Source organism: Chanodichthys erythropterus, chromosome 14 (genome assembly GCF_024489055.1).
Source record: "Chanodichthys erythropterus isolate Z2021 chromosome 14, ASM2448905v1, whole genome shotgun sequence".
NCBI classification, from domain to species: Eukaryota; Metazoa; Chordata; class Actinopteri; order Cypriniformes; family Xenocyprididae; genus Chanodichthys; species Chanodichthys erythropterus.
The window spans coordinates 20,396,028-20,415,219 of NC_090234.1; the positions used below are offsets into that span (position 1 = coordinate 20,396,028).

A 19,192-nucleotide genomic window follows, 5' to 3' on the forward strand; every position below is an offset into this window, starting at 1 on the left:
GCAGGATTTCATTGAGTACATCAATCACCTGCATTGAGTACATCAATCACCTGCATTGAGTACATCAATCAGAACATATTAACATGTCAGAATGATTTTTCCCCATCTATTCATGTTATAGATATAACACTGAGGAATATTTAGTTAGTTAGTTCAGGTGTTGTTGGCCTTTTTTAATGTAGGTGCTGAAGAAGGAAAGAAATATATGGAGAAAACAATCAACAAACACCATGAAATTGTGGAATCAATCAAAGAACTGTCAAATGGACTGCTGGACCTTGAGGCCAAACTTCAGGTGATGAAAACATCCAACATAATTATTGTACTTGCTACATTCATCTGAGATTTATATATATAAAATGTAAAATATACTTTTACTTATATTTTCATATAACCTTTCTGTAGCTAGAGACTTTGAAACAACCTCTTACACCTGAAGACAACAGAAAACGGGACACCATTGATACGGTAAACACCAGAAACACTTTGACTTATAATTTCAAACAGAATTACATTGTCCTTCATTTTGTTCATGTTACATTCAAAATGTTTAAGGCAGGAAATTGTGATTGAAGTTCAGTTACAATAAAATGTAAAAAAGGGCATGCTTTCCACATTTCTTCCCTATTTGTAAATAAAAATCTGTGGATATACTTATGTGAATATTTGACGAGAATATACTTATGTGAATATTTGACGAATATATGATCTGAAGGAATCATTAGATCAGAGTTTTGAATCAATTTATTGAACTCATTCACAGGAATAAATTGCACTTGCATATAAACTCATAAATTTAAATCACAAGACAAGGATCATAAAACCAGTGTAATGATGGCCTTAATAAGGAAATATATAAGCATTATTCAACGTTGTTTAATTTGATGTCATCAGCAAAGGCATTGCAAATATACATATATATTCAGAAAATTGCTCAAATCTAAACCATACTTTTTTCTGTTGCCACTTCAGCCTGAACCAAAGGAAAGTGGACATACCCCTGAGATGACAGGCCCACACTGTACTAAAGAGATACCTGTCGGCAAGAATCCAGAAAACAAGAAACCTCAGCTTCGCAAAACACGAAGCCAAGATCTGCCAGACAAGCATCATCCAGAGGATCAAAAAGTGCTACAAGAGACCAGGTTGCACACCCAGGAGGCCTATTCCAAGACCAGCAAAGTGGAGACCATCATGAGCAAATCTACTATAGAGAGGAGAGAGGAAATGCACACTTCCATCTCTCACTCCCACACCATTAATGTGAGCCATTCCCCTGTGGAGCGGGATAAGAGGAGTTATACTATGCTGCAAACCAAGAGGAGCTCACAAGAAACTCCTCCTCCTCCTCCTCCACCTCCACGGGATCCAGCTTTATCTCGCCCCATCATCATAGATATCCAAAGGGAGTTGCAGGTTACAGAGAAACAGCCTCCTGTTCAGAAGACCAACTCTGAGGACAAATATCAGGCCTGTAGAAATCATCCTTTTCACTCATATTCCAAGGTGAGCCTCGTGTGACTGTGGCATAAGAGTCATTCTATGGAAATGGTGCCTTTTCCCATTTTGAAAAGGTGATTGATTGATTGATTGACTGAATTATTTATTTAGGCAAATTATAAGTAAGATTTTAATCATTCTATTAGACTAAGAATAGGCTTATCCTTTAAGTGACAGATAAATGATGTATTTACATACACTACATTTGAAAAGTTTAGGGTAAGATTTTTAAAATGTTTTTGAAAAAAGTCTCATGGTAACACTTTAGTTTAGGGTCCAATTCTCACTATTAACTAGTTGCTTATTAGCATGCATATTACTAGGATTTTGGCTGTTTATTAGTACTTATAAAGTACATATTATTCTACATGACCATATTCTACAGCCGTTAATCCACTCAATTCCTACCTGATACCTAAACTTAAAGGGATAGTTCACCCAAAAATGAAAATTCTGTCATCATTTACTCACCCTCAAGTAGTTCCAAACCTAAATGACTCTCTTTGTTCTGCTGAACACAAAGGAAGATATTTGGAAGAATGCCAGTAACCAAAATCTCGACCCCCATTGACTACGACTTTTCCTGCTAATAGTAAATGGGGGCGAGATCTGTTTGGTTATAACATTCTTCCAAATACCTTCCTTTGTGTTCAGCAGAACAAAGAAATTCATAAAGGTTTGGAACCAAAAATTTTCATTTTTGGTTGAACTATCCCTTTAACATCAACCTTTTTAACTATTAATACGCAGTAAGAGTCTATTTAGACAAAAGTCCTAGCTGATAATAGTGAGAATTGGACCCTAAACTAAAGTGTGACCAGTCTCATGCTCACCAAGGCTATATTTAAAATGTAATTTATTCCTGTGATGCAAAGCTGAATTTTCAGCAGCCATTACTTCTTCAGTGTCACATGATCCTTAAGAAATCATTTTAATATGCTGATCTGGTGCTCAAAGAAACAGTTGTTATTATTATCAATGTTAACAGTTGTATTGCTCAGACAGTGATACATTTTTAAGGTTTGTTTGATGAATAGAAAGTTTAAAAGACTTTATATACAACATTTATTAAAAACAGAATAATGTAACATTGTAAATGTCTTTACTGTCAATTTTGTTCAATTTAATGTATCCTTGCTGTTTAAAAGTATGAATTAAAAAACTTTTGACCCCAAACTTTTGAACTATAGTGTAAATTATATATTGATATATGAATTTTATATATTGTACTTACATATATATTTTACATCCTGGCTGTGTCTTGTTACTTTTTAATAAAACGTTTTTAAATAATTTCTATGGCTGGTTAATAGTAACTTACAAAAAATGGCAACACAAAATGATTTTACAGGGAGATTTACAGCTATTCTGTTCTCTTTATTTGTGTGTTTTATTTCTATAGACAGCAGCTCAACATTCTTTAGAGGAGGACTTTTTGTCACATGGGACACCAGAGCCAGCAGTTCCTGTAGGAAGTGTACCGGAGGGTGAGTTCCAGCCTGACCATCTCACTGAGGAATCACTCTCCAATGATGAATATGAGTGCACCTCCCCAGATGACATCTCCCTGCCTCCCTTATCTGAGACTCCAGAATCCAACATTATTCAGTCAGAAAATGACCTTGATGATGGCTATTGCGTGAGCTCTCACAGCCATTGCATTAACCAATTCAGCCACCAGTCCCATTCCCAGCACGGTGACACCCTACACCAGAGGCAGCGGGAGTGGATGTCGAGCCAGGCCGAGAGCTACCCATCTCCCACCACTGGCTTGGGTGCCAGATTTAGAGCAGAATCATCCTCCTTTGTTCCAAGCCCCCTCACAGTACCTGCTCCTAGTGTTGTGTCAAACACCATCTCCAGCATCTTAAAGAAATCTGGCAACCCACCACCAGGCAGCATCACTGAAACAGTTTACTCAGTGCATGAGAGTCATACTGAAATGCAAAAGTGTGTGCATGAGTCCAGTATGGGTCAGTGCCAGAGCGCTCAGCCCAATAACACGCATGCTACCCCTACCCCATTAACCACAGAGATGGACTCGGATCTCTGCAAGCCCACAGCCATCCGAGAGGAGATCAGGCGAGCAACTTCCAAAAAGGTTATGGGTAAACTGACAGGCGGCACAGGTCCTAACTTCTCCAAACCCTTGTCTAATGCCACGGTAATGGAAGGCTCTCCGGTGACCCTGGAGGTGGAAGTCACTGGATTCCCTGAGCCTACATTAACCTGGTGGGTAGCTTACAACAAACTTGACCTATAAATTAAAACATTCTTTGCTCTTTCTTCAATAATATAATATAATATAATATAATATAATATAATATAATATAATATAATATAATATAATATAATATAATATAATATAATATAATATAATATAATATAATATATACACTGTTCAATAGTCTGGGGTCAGAAAGATTTTTTTCAAAGAAAATTAGAAGGAAAGGTAGAAATATTTCAGGAAGGATTCCTTAAATTGTTTAAAAGTGATGGCAAAGAATATGTATAATATTATGATGGATTTCTATTTTAAAGCTGCAGTCCTATTTTAAAGTTTTACTTGTTTGTCGCCATCTCTGTTTGAAACCTGCAATTGCAGTTATTTGCGGAATTATCTTTACGTGGGCTGTGCATCAGCACGGCTCCTCAGCGCAGATGAATCTAATGTTTTGAGGAGAATGACCAAAATAAGAATTTTCACCGGAAAATGTCATCTGAACAAGCAAGTAACAAATCTGCCACTTTTGTTCTGACCAACTGAGAAAAAAAGCATTACAATAAATCACGCTCACAATGGTGTTTAAATCTAATGATCGCTTAGCTCATATCACATCAGACCATGCAAATTATAATTATTGTTATACTTTGTTCTCAAATTGTATGTTAACAACAGCAGCATTGCGTGACTGTGTATTTAGTGTATATTAGCGTTACCTGTAAATTTCGATTTCTGTACAGTCTAATAAAAGTCTATCAATGATCCACCACCTGTAGCATCCTCATATACGATATAGCCTACTAGCTGGGACTCCTCCTTTATGTAAACAGACATGATGCAAAGACGAACGGCTACATGCTCGAATTTCCTGTGGAACCCTACCAGTACCACTCAAATTATAAAACATTATTACAAGCTTACCATTGTGAATCAGGCTAGTTTTGAACACTGGCTGGTTATGTACTTGCTCAAAAATTGATTTTGGATCATTTTTAACCCCCCAGAAAAAGTTATGGACTGCAGCTTTAAATAAATTATGTTCTCTTGAACTTTATTTTCATCAAAGAATCCTGAAAAAAAAGTATAAATTTCCTGCAGCACAACTGTTTTTAACATTGACAATATTAAGAAATGTTTCCTGAGCAGCAAATCATGCTGAAAATTCAGCTTTGCATCACAGGAATAAATTACATGTATTAATATATTAAAATAAAATTAATATATTAAAGCAGTTATTTAAAATGGTAATAATATTTCATGTTGTTACTGTTTTTAGCCTTGGTGAGCATAAGAGACTTCTTTCAAAAATATTTAGAAAATTGTACCGCCCTAAACTTTTGAATGGTCATGTAATAAATAGATTATTAATTATCTGAATACTTTTGTATCTAAATGGGTGACAAATTCTCATTATACAACATATAGATCAAAATCCAGTTTTAAAAGACTAAATTCATCACAAATTATTTGTAGTTCAGATAGATGAACACATATGTACACATATTTTTGTCTGCCTGCATGAAGCAGGTTTAAGGAAAGTTGATGTTTTCCATTAATTTTGATCTAATTTAATTTTTATTTAATTTCTCTTCCACTGTCATGCATATATCCATTCATACTAACTTTTTAATCTACATTTCCTGTAGCTAACATTTCCATTTTATGTACCTTCTGTAGGACCTTCCACTTTAACATTACCTCTAATTTCTCTCTTCCATTGAGTCTGTATTAATGAGTGCCCTTTTTTTGCTGTGGTGTGATTGTGTGACATAATTCACTCTTTGTTCAGGTTCAAGAATGGACACAAACTGGCCAATGATGAGCACATAGAACTGTCCCATAAAGAAGGCAAGCATGCGTTGTTCATTCACAGCTCTGCAGTGAGAGACTCTGGGCAGTATGTGGTTACTGTCTCAAACTCAGCTGGCACAATCTCGTCCAGCTCCATGCTACAGGTCAAAGGTAACAGCAGCCCTGATTTTGACGTTCTAAAACTGGACTGGCACACCTGCTTTGGCACCCTCTGTTTATTCTTGTGGCTTCTCTATCTGCTGTTGTTATAATGGACACTGGCTTTAACAAGGAAAACACATGGATGTTCACTTCTGAACCTTCTTCACATGTCACAAAACCACTGGTGTGCACAAACTTAACTGTCTTTGCACAAGGGTAGATTTAAAACTCTTTTGGGGAAGTTGACATCTTCTGGTGTGATGTGCTGTACGCCATCTAAAATTAATTATTCTTTTATAATTATAATGCATGCAGCTCTTATATTGTTTGGAAAAACAACATTGAATATCTGTAGTTTTAAAAAATAATTTGTTACGCTGCAGGACCATGCAGTGAAATAGTGAAGGCAAAAAGATGTTTTGAAATGGTGATCAGTCACAGGACCTAAATATACACCTTACCTTATACATTCATATAAATGTTAACGTAAAATATTGTTGAATGTTTTGTTTGTTTGTTTTTTTATTATTATTGAAAAGTTATGCATCAACTAACCACATTTTAATTCGTTTTGGCTACAAACTGAAATCACTATAACAATATTTTGCAATAATCAAATTCAACATGAGCTGAATTATTCTGTTTTTTTGTTTGTTTGTTTTGTTTTGTTTTCTTATATATTATTCAATGGATCTGCATACAATTCCCTTTGTGATGGTAATGAAGCCCTGGTTTGTTCTCCAGTTATTTATAGTAACAGTTCTGAAATAACATGTTTAGCATTTTGCAATTAAATTATTTATTTTTGACGAGATTCTGTTTTTTTGTTGTTGTTGTTGTTGTTTTGTTTTTTAACAAATCCACTTCTAGATCATAAGGAAATGGTTCAAAAAGGAAAATTTAGTCATCGTTTACTCAACCTCATGTCCTTTTTAAATGCCTCAAAAACACAAAAGAAGGTATTTTGAACAAAACAACATTGAATTTATAAAAAAAAAAAAAAAAAAAAAAATTGTACACACCAACCAAATAAATAAATGCATAGATAAATAAAGAACCAGGTAAGTAAATAAAAACCAAGGGATGTACTACAGAAAATAAATAAATAAATAAAAAAAAAAAATAATAATAATAATAATAATGTTTGGATGAACTATCCCTTTGGTGAGAATGTTTGGGTAACACTTTATTCTAACTATACATAACTTTGCAACTACATTTTAACAAGCTTTCATTAATTTGCAACTACATGCCTACTAACTCTCATTAGACTATTAGTAGACTGTTAGGGTTTGGGTTAGTAGAATAAGTTGACACGTACTTGCAAAGTTACCCAGTCAGCTAAATGTCTTTTGGGATACCATGTAAAGATAGTGATATTGAACACAGTCTACTAGTACTCTAATTACTGCTAGTTGACATGTAGTTGCAAAGTTTCTTATAGTTAGTTTAAAGTAGGCAATCAAAATAAAGTGTTACCAACATTTGTTGTATTTAGTTATATTTATTGAACTTTACATAATTACCAAGATAAATGATAACCATAAAACATAATTCATCTTATATAAATTAAGGCAATTTAACCTTGTTAAACAGGCATTGACACTTTACATTCAGTGTCTTTATTATGTACTTGCATCAAAAAAAGAAAAAGAAAAGAAGAAAAGAGTTTGGTACAGTGGACTTAATGTTTTATTATAAAACAGATAGTTTTGGCCCTTGATTCTGATTGGCTGAGCCGCGTTCGAAGTCTTTGTAAAATTCCCTGACTGCATTACATAAGTATTGCTGCGCCACTGAATGTGTATGTTGATGCGTCTGTCTTAGCAACCACTCTTAGCAATGTAAACATTGTTCTCAATTGATTTTTGTTCATTGAAGCTTACTGCATTATGTAGAAGAGTATTGTGAAATCGAGTGACCGAGTGTATTCAGATTTAGCATTTTCCTTCAGGTCAGTGTTAATAATAAAAAATCCATTTGATTGTTTGAATGCGATCTTGTCCTTTTAACATTTAATGGGTTTTCCCGTGCCCTGCTGACACTGACAGCCCTGGTCAAAGCATTTGTTATTTGTGTCTTGTTCCATGTTCACAACAAGTTTCAATTTAAAAGTCTTTGCGACTGAGTGACTCGCTCATAAAGACAATCTTTGCCGCCATCTAATGGTGTAATAAATGTAACTTCTGTTGCTGTTCACGGTCAGGGACTATTTTTTCCAGTGGAAGGAAGGCTTTTAGTGATTTTACTTCATGAAAGTTGCATTTTTTTGGCTTTAATATTTGTATATAAAAGTCTTGCCTAACAACACCCCTTAGCTGTTATAAATTCACTGTCTTGGACTTGCTTTATTCTTAAACACATATTTGCTGCTATTGGCTGTTGAGGTGGGTATTTTTTTTAAATATAAGCACAAAAAAACTTATGCAATAAGTGCATTGTATCAAACAATAAATTTAAATGTGGTTCATAGTAGTTAAAGACACTTAATATAAAGTTGGAGTGTAAAGCCTTATAGATGAAATTTTAGTGACCTCCATATATTTTATTATTATTGGTGTTCAAACTGCTTCATATCGAACTTACTAGCAGTTTTCTTGAAAATAGGAGGTTAGTCAGTAAGGACTCTTGTAGTCAGGGTGATGTCATCTGTCTTCAGCATATGTACCCTTGGTTGTAAGATAGACTGTAATTTGACCTGAAGTAGGTGGCTACTGAGGGAAATATGCACCAACCTACCAGCTAATAGACACATCACAATTAACTTTGTTTACAGCATGCAAGTTGCTTGTCAATGTGTCAGTGTCGTAATATCCATAGGTTCTTATAGTGTTATGAATTTATGTTGATTCTGTAATAAATTTTCTATTTAATGTTGGTAAAATATGTTCCCAATTGGTAGGAAATACATTTCATATGTAAAATAGATACAGGATGGATTATATATTCTGTAACTTAAGACTTGCTTAAAACCTGACCCTTTAAAGACCCTTTGAAATTGTCTTATGCGTAGACTATTTTTTTCCCCTGAGCATTTTCAATAAAAACATGAAGTCGGGAAGGAGCATATTAAAATAATATTTAGAGAGAATTTTATTGTTAATAACCATTTTGATACTTCATTAAGTGCAAGATGAGTCATCAGTATTTTTAATTCATTTTGACAGAAGAGAAAAAATTATGAATGATCCTGAATGATTAATTGTCATCCTTTAGCGAGTACATTAGCTTATGCAGATGACTTCAAAAGTTACAGACATAGAGTAAAAGCCCCAAAACTTCAAATTAGATTTCATGGGGTCTTTAAGGCTCAGTACTGAATGAAAGGGTGACTATTAGTCAGGGGCATGTTACTGTTATCACACAGCATAACTCAGGACTCTCAGGTTACACCTTTGCTTTCCTGCTATGTCGCGCTACTGAGAAGGGGTCTGTGGCGTCATTCCTCACCCTGCATTCAAATACAGCTGTCGCACAGATATACTTTTAACTTTGTGTCTAGTGCTCTTTACTTTTTTACTTACTATTTTTTTCCCCTAACAGTAAACAATAAAGGCAGCTTTAAAAAAAACAACACCACATGCTTAATGAGTGACAACCCTTTTTGAACTATAACATTTTTGTAATCCTTTTTATTGTGAGATAATGATGTGATAATTTCTGCTTCATATTCAGTGCAGTGAATTATAATGCAGTCTGATTTCCTCAGTGCATAGGGCCTCTCCACACTTCCTCTCCAGAGTGGATGAGCAAAATGTATTGGTGGAAGAAGACCTCAGCTCACACGGCACTTATCCTCAAGTGCTCTGCATGAATGATACTAAGGTTTCAGCATGTGACGAGAGCCAAGTGAGTTAAGTGTATTTATACTTTTGAATAAAAAATATTTAAAAATTGTGTCTTTTGGTATTGGTATTTTATATTGAATGTTGTATTGTATGGTTTATATCTGTATTTCTATGTCTGAAGTTGAATGATCCAAGCCTTTCATCCATAAGAAGTGTTGATACATCAGATTTTTGAGCCTGTATACTTGTCTGATGACAGATATGTCATCTGCCAGATGTGAGCTCTGCCAAGGTGACTATCATAAAAAATAAACAGCAGTAATAATAATAATAATGATAATAAAAATTTGTTTGTATATTTTTAACAGAGGCCAAAACCACCAGGTCACTGATTATGGTCACAAATGCTGTTTAGGGGAAAACTCTGGAATTCACTTAGCCTAATCTTCTATCTTTGTGAATTATTCAACAAAAATGGACAATATCTGGAACACTGTGTGTTATGCTCTGTTTAGTTTCATTTTAATGAACTTTTAGTTTGTTTCTCTTCAGTTACCTGTTCCTTTTGTTACATTTTCCAGCTCTTCATTTGGTACCATTGATTAATTAGTTGTAATCTCTCTGTATTTAACTTCATCACCATGTGTATTTAAGTTCCTCGTTTCCTCTTGTTCATTGTCCGGTACTGTTTGTGCATGGCACACTGTTTCATTTTGTGTTCATTGTGTTCATCACATTGCCTGAGTTTACTTTATATTAATAAATTACATTTATATTTGGATTTACATCGTCTACCTTCTTCATCTCTTGGAGTAAACGTTACACACTGTTGCTTGCAACTGATAATTTTGGGTTTATGTTGCCTTGCAAAAATATTCAGACCAATAACCAATACCAATAAATGTCATATACCCACATTCTGACCAAAAATAAACAACTGAAAACAGCTGCAGCTACATTGTTGTTCAGTGATTGTTACTGAAAGCTTACATATGAAATTCCCTAATGTGGACTAAATTATAAAAATTCATCATGAATCATGCTATTTATAACTCTCACATGGGATTATCGTCATATATATGTATGTGTGTGTTATGAATGAAGACAAAAGAGCATTCAAAAGATTTAAGTACAAGAGTGCAATAAATATAATACAATTTAATTCAATCTAGTATAATTTAGCTATATTAGTTTATTTTTGTAGTTATAGCTGTATTACATTTTGTCATTAGATTTTTGTCTGACAAAAGTTAGCACTTGCAAGTCCTTGTCAATGCTAGTCATGCATTCCACTCTTACATGTCACTGCCTATCTTTAACATTGTCTCCTCTGTCAGTTTAGAGGAGATCTCACCAACTAGATCTCACCATAATGGTAATATTCATAGTGTCATTTCTTTTCTGCTTTTCAAAGTTTTAAAAGTAATGTCTGCCTTAATACACAGATAAACAAAAGAAAAACAAATGGGGGAACACTGCCTGTGATCTTAGCTGGAGCCGTTTATCTCACAGACCTAGAGCCTGAGTGACAGTGACAGCCCTTCTCGCCCCATTTGGTTCTTCACTTCTTGGGGATCAACATGCTGTTACCGTGATTAATTTACGAGATAAAGCTAGTGAAGATGTCTCTCTTTATGAGGGGCATTTTCCTGTTTCTTTAGGTTTCAGACACTCTGTGATAATGAGTCCTGCGTTATGTTAAGTAAAGTGGGTGACAGGTGTGAGTTTGCATAAAATGGCTGCTACCTCCCATGATGCCTCGTGGGGGGACGACCAATGGGGCATGGCAATGTAGTGATGATGCTGATTAGCCAAGGGGTATATAAAGTAAAACCACCATGTTAACACTTCTGAGCAGTTGGAGCATTCCCAGCCTTGCCTCGGGTGTAGGGATTGCAAGGGAAAAAGCAAAACTACACGGCTAAGACCCTGTGTAGTTTTGTTTTTTGGGATATTTCGAGGCTCATCCGTTCTCACACTGTTTTCTGAAATCATATCTGGATAAGGACTTTGTTTCAGAAGACAAAAACCTTTGGGCTTCGTCCCTCCAATTCAAGGCACTCTTGGATACAAGTAAGTATGCTTTGTGCTCTTGTACCCATGTGCCAGTGCTTTCTAATGATGCTTTGTTGTGTGATTCTAACAAATAAAGAGAGTAGAAATGCAAAAGTCGATGTTCACTTTGAGAGATTTAGTGGAAAGGGGACTGATGTTGAACAATTTAAATGAATATTCAATTAATTTTGTCCTAAGACTTTTTATTTCTGACGGTTTTTAAATGGTGCAGTGGTTTTAGTAAAGCCAAGAATAGCCTGTGATAGCATTAGAGTGGTGTCCTAGCTGGGCCATGATGTCTTTTTAAGGGAATCAGCAGCAGAGATATCAGTTGCACCTCCAGCTATGTGCCACATGGTGACTGTCAATCAAGCTGGGCATTGACTATTTTTAGAGGATGCCTTTTGTGACACTGGGTTTGATTTGCTTATGAACATTTATTGCATTTTAAATGGATTTTCTTAAAGTGGTTGCTGGAAACTTCTGCCTTATTGTTGTGGGGATCTTCGGTTATTTTCAAGTTATGGTTCTTAAGGTTAATACATAGAGTAATTGCAAATGTCAATGAGAACTTGTTGGAATTCTGAACTTTCGATATTGATGAACCTGGTTGTACATATGAATTATTGCTACAGGAAAAGCATTCATATGAGGCTATAATTTATTTTTATCACTCTTAATTTCTTTCTTTTTTTTATTATTTTTTTAATTTATTTTTTTTTTAATAAATGAGAATGCAAGTCAAATTATTCTCCACGAAACATGAGTTGCTAGTCTATTAAAGTGCAAAAAACATTATTGTGTTGTTGTTGAATATTTTGAAGTTTTCATTTTGATTTATCTTAATAAATTTAAATATGTACATTTAAATGATATCAAATTATTTATGGTAGCTATCCAGGTAACTAACATATTGATTATAGTCAAACATAATAGTACTTTTGCAGCAATATAATTACTTCCACATGAACTGTATCTGAGTTTTTTTCAGTCAGTGTTGTTCTATCTATTTTAGGTAAAGGTCATGCATCTAGCAGTTCCTGTCAGCCATTTTAAATTCTAAATATAAACTAGCTCTCTTCGGTTAATTTTTTATTTTTTATTTTTTGTTCAGACAATCAAGACTTGTTCATCTTAAATGCAGAGTGTTTAAACCTTAAGATTATGTGATTATGCAGAATGTTTAATCAGAATAACATCTCAGTATTGCTTAGTAGAGGACCAGGTGTTCAATCCAGCATTGACACTGAGTCACAAAGTGAATAAAGATGCATAAGCCACTGATGTAGATTAGTTTTAGATTTGATGATACAGGCCTGTCTGACTGTTATAACTGGAGGGCTATTCTAAATTATGCGTCATGCCGTGAAAAGAACTGCAGGCCACAGGCACCAGTTGTTACTGTCATGTCTCAAGAGCTGTCAGTTGATACGAGGCCCAAATGTTTGGCCTAACACCCAATGGAGCCATTGAATCTCAAGTGACAGGCCAGGTTCTACCAGGTTGACAAGGATCGCACCAATGATTAGTCAGTTTAGAATCTACTAAAAATACTGTACTCTTTTTGAATTCAGATATTCCAAGGGTTCCATGCAAAAACTATAACTTTATTCTATGTTTTCCTTTAGGGTGCCTTCCACAATGTCAACACAGGCGCCAACATTTACACAGCCGCTTCAGAGCGTTGTGGCACTTGAGGGTAGTGCTGCAACGTTCGAAGCTCAAGTTAGTGGTAAGAATGTTCCCCACTTTGCCATTCCATTGCTGCAATGTAGAATTCTTCTTGACTCTTTTACACCTGAGTGTACAATGTGAAATTAGTTAAAGTAATGTAACTCTACAGAGTATTTACATTACATAGCATTGATGAATCTATCTGAATCAGGGGTTTTCACCTTGGGGCCTGTAGCACTTTATTTCTTTGTGGGAGGGACAGGAAAACATTTAGCTAAACTTCAGCTTTGGTTGAATGCATTTTTTTCTTTATATTTATTTATAAATAAAACTATTATAATAATTTATTTAAAAATGAATTGGTTTGAGCAAGTTAATTATTTATTTCACTGTGCAATGTTAAGCATCATATTAAAGTTGTAAATACATTAATATGGTATAGGTCAGAATTAAATTTTATACAATGTGCAACAAGGGGCTCCAGCTCCATCTTTCTATCCACCAAGGGGACATGAATTTTGACTACAGATTAAGAAATGTTTGTATTTGTTTAGATAAAATAATAATAACATAAAACTCTACTCACAGGTAATCCAGTTCCAGAGGTGAGCTGGTTTCGTGATGGCCAGGTTCTTACTGCTGCCGCTCTGCCCGGCGCTCAGATCTCGTTCAGCGATGGCCGCGCTGTTCTGATGATCCCCGCCGTGACAGCCGCACACAGCGGAAGATTTTCTGTGAGAGCCACCAATGGCGCTGGACAAGCCACTAGCACTGCTGAACTGCTGGTTACAGGTAATAACCAGTAACTTTGTTTTAGCTATTGCCACCAGAAAATAAATAAAATAAAATAAACATTAAACATGTTTATAATATTATTATACTATTACTCTGCTTCATAGGATAATGATTATACTAATTACAAAATGGTTTGTAGTGGTTTTCAAATTAGAGTCATGAATTCTCCCACAGTGTGCTGGCATCCTTGAGTAGAGCTACAGTAAGCAAATATGTGGATTAACTGATCAGCTCATAAAGTTAATGACTGTTACTTGTTATAAAGTGGTAAAGATATCCAGTGATGGGCTACTGTTAAATGACACATGCAGGCTATCAGTGCTTGAAGAATTTATGGGAAGGAATGTGTCACCTTTTACTGTGCTTGCAATGCAGGGGACAGTGGGGGGCGATGGGCTGCTTGGAGGGCCTCAAAAGTATTGTCATATATAAGTGCATGTAACTGCACTTTATTAACCACTAACGTTTAAATAGACCAGTTAATATGGTGCGTCAACATGTAGTAGATGGATGCCCCGTTCTGTTTCTATTGCTGCGCGCTACTTCCGATGAAAAGAATGCCTTTTAATAGCGTGTTGAACTTGAGCCGGACGTTTTTAGAACGCAGTGCCATGCATGCGCGAGACACTGCAAAAGATTCTAGACTCGAGCGCAGTGGTCAAATTTCCCTTTCTGCCGTAATGTACAGTACGTCGTCAAAATGTAACACCACAAAATGTTTATTTTAAAAACACCTTGAGTATAGTTTGGATGCTTTCTGCTTTGGGCGCCAAAAGACAATTCGATATCGCGAGACAAACATCAACACAACAGCTGAGTGAGCTGACTGATTCTCTTAAACCGCACCGTGTAAAGGTAATTGAAGCATTCCCTCATTGTGTATCGATATTCCTCAAATATTCTGTAACTTCATCTATCCTCTTCTTTTTCCTTCTCAATTTTCCTTTTAATAACACACTGAACCTTTGTTTTATCGGTAGGCCTATTTCAATCTTAGGTGTATATATATATTTTTGGTAATGTAACGTTACGTGCTTTTAAACTGTAAAGAAAAATAGGATTAAACATTAATAATATCTATTTGAATTTACAACACTATCTGCATTGTAAGCACTGGTATTCCTTTCCTTTTTGAAGTTTATTTACGAATATTGCACATGCCAGACAAGGTTTATGCTATAGGCTAATAAAGGGCAATTATAAACAATTTAAAAGATTATTACTTTATATTGTTACTATATGATTGATATTTGAATGATTACTAATATATATATTTGACATTTTTATTTTGATATTTGTGTCTAGGACACTATAGTTCATTTGTGCGTGAGGATAGCAAAATAAAGTAAACTGTGACATATTATACCCAAAAATTCATCATACAGTGGACTACCAGTAAAATTGATAAAAATTTAGAACCAAAAATTATTCAGACACTTTGACCTGACCATTTTTGCTTAAGTGTTATCTGACATAGTTAAGATTTATTTTTTTCTGTCACAGTTTAACTCTGAGATCTTGTCATATTTTATTACATTTTTTTTTTAAACTATACTGAATAAACTGTATTAATGAATGAAATGTTCAAGGTGTCTGAATAAATTTTGGTTTGACTGTATATATATATATATATATATATATGTGTATATATATATATATATATATATATATATATATATATATATATATATATATATTAATAATAATTATAAAAGACAGTTCTCAATGCACTGACAAACGCTGACAGCAATTGAGACTTCGTTGGGTTTTGTCAGATCAGTGTGTTACCCCTTTTGGCATCTTTTTACATGGTCAACACTTGTTTTCGCTGATTGAACATGTTTAATTGGCGTTTATGGAGTCATGGAATGTCTGAGAAGTGATGTACTGTAATCTGGTGATTTTCTGCGTTGCAAGGCGTCAGTGCAGTGTGACCTTAAAGGGATAGTTCACCCAAAAATGAAAATTCTGTCATCATTTACTCACCCTCAAGTTGTTCTAAACCTGTTTGAATTTCTTTGTTCTGCTAAACACAAAGGAAGATATTTGGAAGAATGTTTGTAACCAAGCATATCTCACCCCCCATTGACTACCACTGTAGGAAAAAATAATATTATGGTAGTCAAGATCTGCTTGGTTACAAACATTCTTCCAAATATCTTTCTTTGCGTACAGCAGAAAAAATACATTTATACAGGTTTAGAACAACTTGAGGCTGAGTAAATGATGATTTTTGGGTAAACTATCCCTTTGAAAGAATGTGTGATACTTTTGTGTTAAAAGTCAGAAAATTGACTTGTATTTAACATCTTTTAATTTGCAGCTGAAACTGCGCCACCAAACTTCATTCAGAGACTACAAAGTATGACTGTGAGACAAGGAAGCCAAGTGAGACTGGATGTTCGAGTTACAGGAATCCCTGCACCTGTGGTAAAGTTCTACAGAGAGGGAGCTGAGATTCAGAGCTCTGCTGACTTTCAGATTGTACAGGATGGAGACCTTTACAGTTTGTTGATTGCCGAGGCCTTCCCAGAAGATTCTGGAACCTACTCTGTCAGTGCTTCTAACAGCAGTGGACGTGCAACTTCAACTGCAGAGTTGCTTGTTCAGGGTAAGATTTTTAGCTGTTAAAAATGCTTTTTCAATTGTATGTTTATGAAATAGATGCCGCAACAAGCATTTCATTCACAATTCACAGGCGAAGAAGAAGCCGTACCTGCAAAGAAGTCAAAAACAATCATTTCAGCCTCTCAGATTTCACAGACTCGTCAGACTAGAATGGAGAAGGTGAGTGACAGTCTCAAAATTGAAGCCGCAACAGTTTTCCTGAAAGAAACACAATTTTGCTGCTTATATCACTGTGTTAATTGTTATTTTCTTTTAACAGAGAATGGAGGCTCATTATGAGACCTCTGCAACAGCCATGATGCAAATGCAAGTAGAGGGTGGGGTTGTGACCCAGCAGCTGGCACATAAGACTCCACCTCGTGTGCCCCCTAAACCAACCTCCAAATCCCCCCCTTCACAAGTGACTAAAGTGTCAGCAGCTCGCCATCAGTCTCCCTCTCCTGTGAGGCATGTTAAGGGCCCGACACCAACTCCTGTCAGGTAATGTGTCTAAGGTTTTCAGATTTACATATGTAGACTATAGCTAATTCATATTATACATTTAATTGGACTTGATTATAAATCTGTTGATTTGATGATAGCATTGAAGTGATAACTTCATAAAATAACTTTAAATTATGGGGCTTTCCACTTGAGAAAACATTTCTTTTTGTACATATCAAGTTACCCAGCTCTCATTAATCCAAAGGCTAAGGTTTGTGGTTCATGTTCTCATAACATGTTTTTCCATTTAATTTCAGAGCTGTGTCTCCATCTACGAGACTGTCTGTTTCTCCAATTAGACCAGTCAAATCCCCTGTGATGACCCGCAAACATGTCACGCAGGGATCTGAGGTCCTGCCCCCATGGAAACAAGCGGGGTATGTTTCAGAAGCCAGCTACACCCGCATGATTGCTGGAGCAACACAAGTCCAGACGACCTCTACCCGTGTCCAAATGGAACAGCGTTGGGAGGGCTCTGCTGCTGTTCAGCAACAAGCTGGTGCTGTCAAAGAGGTAAAGAATTTCCAATTAGGCAAACTTGCTTTCAATCTTTCTGCATGTTATGAATGACTTGTTCAGTGGTGCCACCACTTCCTTTCTGCAAGTGTCTCATGTAAATGTTTATTCGTCAGTGAAAATGCCTGTAATGTAAGCTCTAACAACATCTTGCAACCCAATTCTACTTGCATGTGAAAAAGGAGCAGAAAAACGTGGATGAGAAAAGTATTGCTGTTGCCACTGTGGTGGCGGCAGTGGACCAGGCTCGTAGTCGTGGGCCGCTCAGTGGCTCTATAGAGCAGTCCAGTGTTGAAACCGGCATAACTGCAGTACACATTACGTCTCAAAATGAGCAGGTAGTCTGGTATTTTAGTGCTGTGGTTGTCACCCATCCAAACCTCATACTCCCATTTTTTTTTTTACCACTGACTCCACAAATATTTTATATAGGACAACAATAACAGAATTTACTTTTCCATCCATTACTTCACCCTTGCCTACCTTTCCAAATATAAACTGTTTTTATTTTAACATTTAGACAACAATTTAGAGATTTCTTTCCACATGTTCATAGATATCATGTAAGGAAATCCAAGAGGAATCAGTCACAAGTGTGACAACTCATAAAATCAATATTGATGTTTCAACCACTAGTGAGAGATCCTTGGAAGAGATCTCATCAGCTGCAGAGGTAGAATCTAAGAGAATAATATTTCATTTGGCCACAATTCTAATGCCTTCTATCCTGTTTTTCATTCACTTATGATGTTTTTCAGATAGCACCTTCTATTTTTGTGTTTAAGGGTAACATTTCAAAGGTTACATATTTAGTCATGGATTGGTTGAGTGAAAAGTTCAGAACAATTATTGATTTTTATTTACAGAAATGAACAAAACTTATCCACTCTAACACCAGTTTTGCAGTGAAATTAATATTTATTTCCTCTTTCTGGTTTTATTTTGAACAATTGTCAACAAATATTTTTGATTCTGAAGACAAAACATTGTCTTTTCTAAATCCTTAAGCTGTGAAAGTTTTTGTAAAACTTTCTAAACATAGAGTTAGATTAATATAAATATGTTAACTTTTAAATGTAAGCCACATAAATGTTACCTTTAAATCAAAATCTCTTTTTCCACACCTTTCAACCCTAACATTTAGCAGACAACTTCACTGGGTGGTGTATTTTCCAGCTTTCATCCCATATTGTTCAAGCTCTGTGTTTTTAGATGAGAATGGATTCTGTCTATGCATGTGTTCTAGATATTGATCAGTGATTGCTCTTGCCAGGGTGATGGGAAAAAAGCAGATGCCGTGGCCACTGTGCTTGCTGCTGTTGATCATGCACGTATACGAAAGCCCACGCATGCTGAAGGGGCTCAGATGGAAGAAGAGGCTGATATAAGACATCAGGAAATGCTAGCAACTAAGCAACAGGTCACAAGTAAAAAGGAGCTGTTGCTAATTCCCACTGAAATGACAACTTCTACAACAGAGAAGAGTGTACATGTCACCCAGGTTAGAAGCATTGAACAGAAGCTGAAACGTGAACATGATTTTCTTAGTCTTTCTGCATTCAAATACTCTTCTGTT

At 35.5% G+C, this 19,192-nt stretch overlaps 2 protein-coding genes across 25 annotated transcripts in view; both read left to right on the forward strand.

Annotated features, from left to right (window-relative positions):
* The window catches only part of ccdc141 (coiled-coil domain containing 141), a 36,421-nt gene extending 26,281 nt beyond the window's left edge, over positions 1–10,140 (forward strand). For 2 of the 4 annotated variants that reach the window (XR_010897136.1, XR_010897137.1), the window contains 8 exons: positions 183–295; positions 406–468; positions 973–1,506; positions 2,903–3,732; positions 5,514–5,686; positions 9,387–9,526; positions 9,647–9,757; positions 9,834–10,140. Coding sequence is in view for 2 of the 4 variants with exons in the window: in XM_067410009.1 (XP_067266110.1) it covers positions 183–295; positions 406–468; positions 973–1,506; positions 2,903–3,732; positions 5,514–5,686; positions 9,387–9,526; positions 9,647–9,700 (1,907 nt within the window). In the remaining 2 variants the exon portion in view is untranslated. Of the gene's footprint in view, positions 1–182; positions 296–405; positions 469–972; positions 1,507–2,902; positions 3,733–5,513; positions 6,490–9,386; positions 9,527–9,646 lie in introns of those variants that run through there. The other 2 variants (XM_067410009.1, XM_067410010.1) reach the window with 2 other exon arrangements.
* Positions 10,141–11,332: 1,192 nt separating this feature from the next.
* Positions 11,333–19,192, forward strand: part of ttn.2 (titin, tandem duplicate 2) — a 164,711-nt gene continuing 156,851 nt past the window's right edge. For 16 of the 21 annotated variants that reach the window (XM_067409284.1, XM_067409291.1, XM_067409299.1 and 13 more), the window contains exons 1-10: positions 11,333–11,538; positions 13,149–13,252; positions 13,783–13,986; positions 16,313–16,600; positions 16,688–16,776; positions 16,877–17,097; positions 17,358–17,613; positions 17,799–17,954; positions 18,173–18,289; positions 18,890–19,117. In XM_067409284.1, coding sequence (XP_067265385.1) covers positions 13,162–13,252; positions 13,783–13,986; positions 16,313–16,600; positions 16,688–16,776; positions 16,877–17,097; positions 17,358–17,613; positions 17,799–17,954; positions 18,173–18,289; positions 18,890–19,117 — 1,650 coding nt within the window. In that variant the 5' untranslated portion in view covers positions 11,333–11,538; positions 13,149–13,161. The remainder of the gene's footprint in view (positions 11,539–13,148; positions 13,253–13,782; positions 13,987–16,312; positions 16,601–16,687; positions 16,777–16,876; positions 17,098–17,357; positions 17,614–17,798; positions 17,955–18,172; positions 18,290–18,889; positions 19,118–19,192) is intronic. The other 5 variants (XM_067409294.1, XM_067409302.1, XM_067409304.1 and 2 more) reach the window with 3 other exon arrangements.